Below are 9172 nucleotides of genomic sequence, written 5' to 3' on the forward strand. Positions count from 1 at the left end.
TCAGTTCAGGGCTGGGCTGCGGGACCGCCCGGCACGGCACGGCCCGGCACGGCATGGCACGGCCCGGCACGGCCCGTCGGGGCAGCCCGGGGTGGCGGGGAGGGGCGCGGCCGGAGCCCCGACGGCGAAGCTCGGAGGTGCGGATGGGGAGGGAGCGCCTTCAGGGTGTCCCCTGCGCCATGATGTCACCCGATCAATATTTTCGGGGGGAGTGCCCGCCCCGGCCAATTCCCGCTATGAAACGGGCTCTATATTGGAGCTGGATGCAGCCGAATCGATCGGGCTGATAACGGAGGCCTATAAAAGGCCGGGGGGCCGGCTTCGCCCCAGCTACATCCCGCCGCACCGCCAGCCGAGCCGAGCGCCCGGCCTCCCCCCTCTCCGCGCCCCTCCAGTGCCGCCCGCGATGGGGCCGCGCCCCGGCGCCCGCCGCGCCGCCCTGGCGCTGCTGGGGCTCGCCGCCGCCGCCGCCGCCGCCGCCGCCCGCTCGCTGCCGCTGCCCGACGCCGGCCCGCACGTTAACTACGGCTGGGGGGAGCCCATCCGGCTGCGGCACCTCTACACCGCCAGCAAGCACGGGCTCTTCAGCTGCTTCCTCAGGATCGGCGGCGACGGCCGGGTGGACGCGGCCGGCAGCCAGAGCCCGCACAGTGAGTAGCGGGGCGCTGCGGGGACGGGGCGGGACGGGACGGGACGGGACGGGCTGGGCTCACGCCGCTCTCTCGCCTCTGCCCCGCAGGTCTGCTGGAGATCCGCGCCGTGGCGGTGCGCACCGTGGCCATCAAGGGCGTGCGGAGCTCCCGCTACCTCTGCATGGACGAGGCGGGGCGGCTGCACGGGCAGGTGAGCTGCGACCCCCGGCCCCGGCTCTGCCAGCACCCCGCATCCCCTCCCCAGGCGCCCCCTTTTCGCTGTAGGACCGGGGGGCGATTCGCGTCGCCCGGAAGGGGTTACTAGAAGGAGGCGACACGGGAACAGCGTTCCCAATGCAGCGAATCTGTTGTATACAGAAAATATAGTATAGACCAGAATTGGGGGCGTTTGTAAGTCTCATCGGTTGGAGGCTGCGTTTCTGCCCCAGAAACAGATTAAGTCAGGCCATCGGATCTGAACAATTTCTTGCTGTTCAGCTCAGATATTCCAAAATATATATATGTAAGATGCCTCCTTTGGAAGGGAGATGCACCCAGATAGCCGCCACATGGGATTGCTGACCCACTAGGTGGTACCAAACAGAAATGGGACTTTGGGGGCAGGAAGGGCTCATCCCTGTTGTCCCACTTCTGCCTTGGGATAACAGCACACCTGCGGGACTCTTGGTGGCTGAGGAGTTTAGTGACTCTGATCCCACAGTGTTAGCTCGTGCTCTTCATCTCGGTATGCTAGCGTGTCTGCTGGACATTATCAGCGATATAAACTCGGGTTGGTAAGCCATATGCACGAGCTGCTAGGATGTGAGCTCAGAGTCAGTCTTTGTGTAACTGCTCTACAGGAGCCTGAGCTGCACGGAGTGATGGCTTTTTACTGTGCTGTAGTAAAGATACAGCTCGGTTCTGCTTTGATAACTCCGGCAAAATTTCTGCTGATTTCAGTAGGGCAAGGACCTGGCCCGTTGTCAGAACTCCTGGTGTCTTTTATGAGAGCAAGACAGATAAAGTTATGGACTGAATAGGCAACATAGGATTTAGCCTTTCTATCTCAATTTCCTTGCTTTTCTGGGCTAGAATCAGACAATCGATGCAGTGATAAGGTGTATAGGCTCAGATCATCTGGTGGGTCAATTATTAGCTTAAAGTTTTAATGTAAATCCAAAGCAAAATGATCGATGAAAACAAAACAGAGTCCGGGTCCTGCTCCCACTGGAGCTGCCGGCTGGACTTTAGCAGTCACAGAATTTTAAAATAGCTTTCAATAATACCATTTTGAAAGCTAATGATTATCCCTTGACTGGGTTTGTTGCTGTATACTATCCATTGCAGGTTGTTGGCTTTTTTTTGCCATTACCATCACATCTTTGTGTCATGGACCAATTTTATTGCCATATTCTGGGAAATAGTTTTATTGGCTTCAGCAACAATAATCACAGAAGTGAAAGGAATAGGATTTTACACACAGAGAGAAGTTTTCTCTTAAGAGATGCATCCCCCTCTCCTATAGCCACTCTGCTCTAGGGGTGTATTTATTTGGAAGGGAGAAATAGATGGTTTCTAGCATATGCCAGCTGTATTCCTCCGATTGCCAAAGAAACACTGCTGAGACCGTGCCCAGTTCAGGCTGAAGGTGAGAAATCAGGTCGTTCGTGACACCTGCTATCACCTCTCTGCTATCAGCTGGGGTAGACAAGCTCTGCAGGGAAGCCTTTGCCTTATCAGCACTGTCTTCAGCAGTGGAAGAATGAAAGGGCAGATGCAGTGTCTGGGGACTGAACTCAGTGACCGCGTGCCCTCCTGAGACGTGCCCCTTTCCAACACCATGGAAAATTAGTCACTGGGGCTGGTTTTGAATGTGCAGTGTGCTGTAGCCTGTCTCAGGAATTCTGTAGTTTAGCAGAAATCTGTTAAACTGCTTGATGCATTAACATATTATGAATTCCTCCTATGGAAAAAAAAAATAACCTGGAAATACCTAAAGTGCATTTGATACTTATTAAAAATAATGCTAGAGACAATCCCAACGTAGTCAAGAGGGGACGATCCAGTTGAGACACAGGGGGCTCAATCAATAACCGTCATGGTTTGTTATGTGCACTTGCTCAAGAAGCTCTGCTATTTCATCATCCTCGTTAGTGAGGCTGACCACTCGTAGGTATAAGGACAGGCAACAATTCAGCCATGATTACGTGCCATATATGTATGCTTTTCTGAGATACATTGTGTGTGGAAGGACATATACTGTGTAATTTATATTGGAGAAAATGCCTTTTTTTAAGAAAAAAAATATTTGATTAGTTTAAAAGGGGCTTTTAAATGACAGCCAAATGCAAGCATTTAATTGTACTCCATATTCTTGATGATGTTTGAGGAATGACTGAGAAGTATCAGACATGTTCTATATTTAGACAGGCAGAGCATTCGTGGACAAACACTTATCACTGAAGACTGAGCCATTGTCAGCAATTGTCTTTTATTGACCGTGAGTTCAATCACCTGTGGTGGCTGAGCCTGAAATAACACCAGAGCTGTAAGAAATGCAGTGCTTATGAAATGATCTAACCTGGTGATACTAAATCCTGATGTCTGCACAGTATGTCACAAGTGTATTTCTACGAACTCATCCCGAGGAAAATATATTCTCCTATACAAGATCTTAACTTGCACTGCTATTAAATTGACAGTTCTAACTTAAGTCTAATGAGAAAATAACATTGCATGAATTGTTCCTTTGTTATTTCAATAAATGCTGAGTAAAAACAAAAAAAGGCAGTTACCTTTTTAGTATTATTTTAATCTCTGGCCACATTTGTGTGAATGCTGGCTTTGACAGTACTGCCTTTCTACTGTCCTGATCCCAAAGCCCTTACACAGGCGAATCTCTAACAGCACTGGAGTTCTGTATCATAGGGCTGTTGGATTAGGTCTCAGACAAGAACTGTCAGCAAATAAGGACAGTTTATCTAAATAAGCACTGCCAACTGAGGTTCTTTTTCCCTTTGCTCAGGACAGGGTCATTGGTAGATGTGGAGAAGTACACACATATCCTGGTTCAAAGCGTATCTGGTGTGACAGACATGCACAAGCTTCAGGAGTTCTGCATTAGGTCTTCTAATGGCCTCGACCCCTAGCAGGCATGCTGTGTGCAGCATGGGGAGCTTTAGACTTATCCTGTGGGCCTTGGTCCATAACTCAAAGAACAGCCATCAGAGCCATAGTGAGCACCACAGGTCCCGCATGTGTCCCTACAGCAGGCAGGCAGAGAGGGAGGAGGACTGGTGCCAGAGGTTTAGGCTGTGGCTGAGTACAGTGTACAGTGTGGTTGAGTATAGTGAATTTGTACAGCAAACACAGTGAATCTGGTGGGCACATTTGTAATCCTCTTTACTCCTTGCTGTTCAGCTCAGGTATTCCACTGAAGATTGTTCCTTTGAAGAGGAGATTCGTCCAGACGGCTACAACGTATATAAATCAAAGAAATACGGGATATCGGTGTCTTTGAGTAGCGCCAAGCAAAGACAACAGTTCAAAGGAAAAGATTTTCTTCCACTATCTCACTTCTTACCTATGATCAACACGGTGCCAGTGGAGTCAACAGACTTTGGTGAATATGGTGATTATAGCCAGGCTTTTGAACCAGAGGTATACTCATCGCCTCTTGAAACGGACAGCATGGATCCCTTTGGGATCACCTCCAAACTGTCTCCAGTGAAGAGCCCCAGCTTTCAGAAATGATGCTGATTACACACACGGTTTTAAAGAAATGTTGCAGAATATTGCAGGTGGTTAGCTTCTCGTGTAGTGATGTTTCAAACTTTTTTTTATATATTTCAGTATGGAGCCAGCCTTTTCCATACAGTGTGTTGTACTGGTAAGAGATGAGTGCCCAGAGGCTATCTTCTAAAGAATTGCCTATCCATAGGGTTTTATTTGAGAAAGAAAGATTAAATAAGAAAAGCTTAATGCATTCATTGGAGTTCCTCCATTAACGTGGTGATGATAAAATAATTACAGTTTTTGTACATCCAATTCATTGCCACCTATGTTCACCTGTTATTTCTGCTCATGGGAGCAAATGCAGAAAACCTTTTTGCAGTTCACGGGAAGGTTCACAATCTGGTAGCTTCAGAGGCTTCAAAATCTGGTAGCTTCAGAGACTAAAGACAAACATTTGGAACAAAACATGATTAAGGAAGACCTAGCAAATGTGGTTATGTGAACTAGAGTTAATGCTGTCTCTTGAAAAGCTGCTGACAAGGTTCTGGGAGAACTTTCTATTGAAAGCATACCACTGAAAAACAATTCTGCCTGTATATTGTGCTTTTTCTTCCCTTAGGAAAGAAGGGACAAAAGGGAAATATTTCTTCCTTCCCTTATTGCTAAGGGGTACTTCAGAAAACTGGATCTTTGATTTCTTGTATAGGCTAATTTATGTTCACTGTGGGATCTGCATCATCCAGCATAGATTTCTCATTAACATTAGTGGGAATTCAGCATGGGGGTTGAAGTGTGTACAGAACTAGCATTTCTGGTTTTCACGTAGGGAATAAGCAGTTCAAATCTGTGTTCAAATACAGATTCTGTTGTATATACAAATGTATGTCATGAGCAAATGGCGATAAAGACTGAAAATGGATAATGCATAGGTCACATCAATTGCAAGGCGGATTTTTCATGTTTTATCTGTAACCACCAGCAATTCTTTTAAGTCCTTTCAGGATGATTCTGCATCAGTTGAAATCAGTGGAGAGACAATATAGTGACATAAACGAGAACTGGGACAGCCATGCCATTCTTCTTGCAGGAAGGGATCATGGCTGCCTTGTGGCTAAAAAACATATGACTGATGTCCTCAGTTCTGTTCTCCCCTTATAGCAATTTGACAAAGGAATAAACAAACTGAAACCAAAGGAAAAAAAAAATAAAAACCCAAAAACTCTTCAGGATTCCACTCATTTCTAAAGGTTCACTTATAATAGAGATTTCTGTACAAAAGCTCTACTGGAAATACTGGTGTTTTTTCTGACCTAGCACTTCATTGCCAATGCAATATTTATAATTAATTTATTGAATACATACATCTGTTTATTTTGTTACTGTTATTTATGCGCAAAATTCTATTTATATACTCTTGAAGGTGGGTTTTTTAGTTGTAACAAATTTTGTGAAGTTTTGTAATCATGAAATTTTAGGAAACAATAGCTTTTTCTGTGCATTATCAGTAGTGTAATGTGTACATTTGCAATAAAAAATCATCTTCAACATGGAAATGTATCTGATTCTTTTGTAACTGTGAAGTAGACGCTTCAAGGAGCTTTATCAAACCATGGAGTCTGGGTCCACAGCACCTGTGTGGAGAGGTGCAGCTGAGGTACAACACAGAGCGAGTTTCCCAAAGCCAGTTAGGGCCAATGCTGCACTTCGAGTCCATCTGCCGCCAGTTGCTGCTGAGCTCCACATGAAACTGCAAGTCTAAGAAAAGTATCTTTGTTATGGAAGGGTTTTGGAAACAGCTCCTTCTTCAGCGAGGATTTGCTGATGGCTGCAGCCAGAGCAAATTTCCAGCACAGGCAAAGCTGCATGCCGGTATGCCAGCATCCGCGCACTGCGGGCACTGAAGGCAGCAATTTCCAACCAGACTTGAACCACACTACATGCTCCACATGTGTGTTTTTATATTAATACATCAACCATCCACCTGCAAAACACAAAAACGATGTAGGTAGAAGGCTGATCTCTTTTACAGAATGGCACCATACTCATCAGTGCACCTGGGAGGGCAGGAAATGGCCGTGTTGCCTGAAAAAGATCTTTATTTCTGGCAGGAAAAGAGGGACTGAACATTTCAGTTTGGAAATGCTGCAAGGGTGACTCACAGGAGTTGCAGATTTCTTGGCTGCAAAGCGTCTCCCATGGTGTTTTATATTCTCCTTTGTGCTGAGCCACTGCCACACATCCGGAGGGCTCCTACTCTTCATGTGTTGGGAGAGGCAGTCCTGATTTTCTAGTTGTTTTATTTCAAAAGTTTTTGTGCTTGGGGTATTCTGGTTTTTGTTTGTTTGTTTGTTTTGTTTATTTTTTTTTTCTTTTTCATTTCTGTTTTTGATCAGACACTATATTATTTTTGAACATCAGGTATGTGTCAAGACCCTTTCATAAAAATCAAAAAACAGAAAGCAAAGTGAAATGAACATGAATATTTAAAATTTGGTCAAAACCTCTATTTTATGCTTAAAAAAAAAAAAAAAAAAAAAAAAAAAAAAAGCAAACTAAGACAGTTTTGATGGGAAACACAACAAATGACAGAATTCAGGGGGCACACTGTTTACATTAACCAGTGAGAGATTTTAAAGTAGATTTAACATTATTGTGAATATTGTCAAGAGCACAAAGTCGAGCATCCTTACATATGTGAATAGCACCTTGTGACCCTATTTGCTGACACCTTTGGGTCTGCATCTTCCACCACCAGCACGGTGTTCCTTACTGTAACAGCATGGTTAGAGGTTGGTTCAATATTTATTCAGACGGGGAAGAATGCCAGGAGCTAAATTACCCACACCACTTCCTGAAGCACTTTAGTTTCCCTTGGAGGTTTCCCATCCAAGCTCTGACCAGGCCTGGCTGCTTTGCTTATGAAAAGTGACAAGATCCCCGCGTGAGGTGGAATGATTACTGGAAAATGCTTTCCCTGCCATTAGACACCTGACTCGGTCAGGAACTTGGTGTGCAAAACCTTCGAACACCATTGTGTTTGGTTCTGTGGGAACGTAAACAGCACCACCACCGCACACGTTTTCGCTCTGCACTGTGTGAGCCTTGGCTGATCACTGTCTCTCAAAGACAGTAAGGCAATTGCCAGGCTTTCCTTTGCAGGAGTAGGTTTTACAGTTGTAAAGGGTTTTAAAAGGTCAGGTGTCAAATGTCTCCTTGTGAAGCCTCAATTAAAAGCTATGATGTGTAAATACGAGTTGTAAGAGTAGTGAGAAAGCTATAGAAAAGGAGATACTGGGCATCTCCATTTCCACTCTGGGGAAGTGTGAAGAGCTGTAAAACCTTTATTCAGGAACCGCAGTATCAGTGTTACCCCTGCTCCAAGTACTGAAACTATGTTCATGGAAACCCTGGGACAAGGAGAAGGACTTGTTCATTTAATAATAATAAAATAAATGTACTTTCTTTTCTCCAAAAACGTATGATAGCCAACCCTCCTTTCAGGCAGCATCAGACGTGATGAAAGCAGAGATATGTTTGCCTTGGAAGCAACTGGAAGTAGGAAAAACACATCATTTAGACTCTGAATTACGGGTGACTTTGTGACAGTCTAGGCATACAACAAGTTTCTCAGGAACCCTGACAGATGAAATGGATTGCTGAGAACACGTAAGAATGCCCCGAAATGAGAGCAGTGTTTGGTAGACTTCTTGCTAGAATACTGTTATATTTGCAACATAATGAATCAATCCACCTACCTACTGAGATCAAAGCCCTTGCTTTGCATTAACTTCCAAAGATTTAAATTGTAGTCATTAGCTTTGGAGTTACTTTATATTTCCACTGTCATCATATGGTTAGTGAACAATACGTGTTTGTGATTGTGAGACAGTACAGTAGATACACGCCTTGCAAACCTTCAGTGATTTAATTTCACGTAATGTCCATTGACACCTAAACATTAAATTAATGCAGGAAACGAGCTGGCTGACTGACTGCAGTCACTCCTTACAAATCAATATAGCCTGTTGTGATGGAACATTTTTAATGAACAGTGATTGGTGCCTCTAGTTAGCTAAACCTTTACTAGTATGAATTTGATTTTGCTCTAGTGCAGTTTTATTTATTCTGTAGACACGTCTTAGGACCTCGGAGCAGTCTCTTCAATCCCCTGCCTGTGTTTGGCTCAGAGGCTAACAGACTGGCTGTAACGCTGCTCGGATTGGTGTCTGCAGAGCCACACATTTCATGAAATGTCTCAAGTCTAATTACCTGAAGAACCAATAAGTTAGCGTATGTATTTATAAACAAGGACAAATGTTTTGTTTTACCAGTGTTCATTTGTAATAATAAGTGAACGTTGTAATAGACCGGCATACTAATGGTTGGCCATCTAAATACATTAAAAAAAAAATACACTAATTGAAAGTCGAAACCGTCTCGGATCCAAACAAAAGGGGCTTGTGGTAGTTTCCAGAACTCCTTCTGTCAGGAGTTAGCCGTACTGGTCGCTGGGTGCATGGTTTGGTGTTTGCCAACCGCCAGCTAGGCTGACAGGAAAACAAACGCAAGCTGCGCCATCCAGAAATCAGGCTGCTGGCATAACTTAACGCACAGTAAGGATCCATCCCGGTACTGTCACGGGAGGGAGGCGCAGCTTGCCCACAGCTCCCTTTTCCCTCTCCCCGTCACACCCCGCTCTCTCGGCGGCGCGCTGCCGCCCCCTGCCGCCCTCAGGGCCGGCCCGGGCCGTTGGGGCTGGCGGCGGCCGTTCAACGTGCGTTTCCCGCGCGCGGCCCCAACGGCTC

At 45.6% G+C, this 9172-nt stretch overlaps 1 protein-coding gene across 1 annotated transcript; it reads left to right on the forward strand.

The window, feature by feature from the left end:
• The first annotated feature begins 225 nt into the window (after nucleotides 1–225).
• On the forward strand, nucleotides 226–5920 carry FGF19 (fibroblast growth factor 19). The gene is made up of 3 exons (XM_084520399.1): nucleotides 226–650; nucleotides 740–843; nucleotides 4053–5920. The coding sequence occupies exons 1-3, from the start codon at nucleotides 407–409 to the stop codon at nucleotides 4383–4385; spliced, it is 681 nt and encodes a 226-aa protein (XP_084376525.1). The 5' UTR covers nucleotides 226–406; the 3' UTR covers nucleotides 4386–5920.
• Nucleotides 5921–9172: the final 3252 nt, after the last annotated feature.

The sequence above is a fragment of the Aythya ferina genome, assembly GCF_964211825.1.
Source record: "Aythya ferina genome assembly, chromosome: 5".
NCBI classification, from domain to species: Eukaryota; Metazoa; Chordata; class Aves; order Anseriformes; family Anatidae; genus Aythya; species Aythya ferina.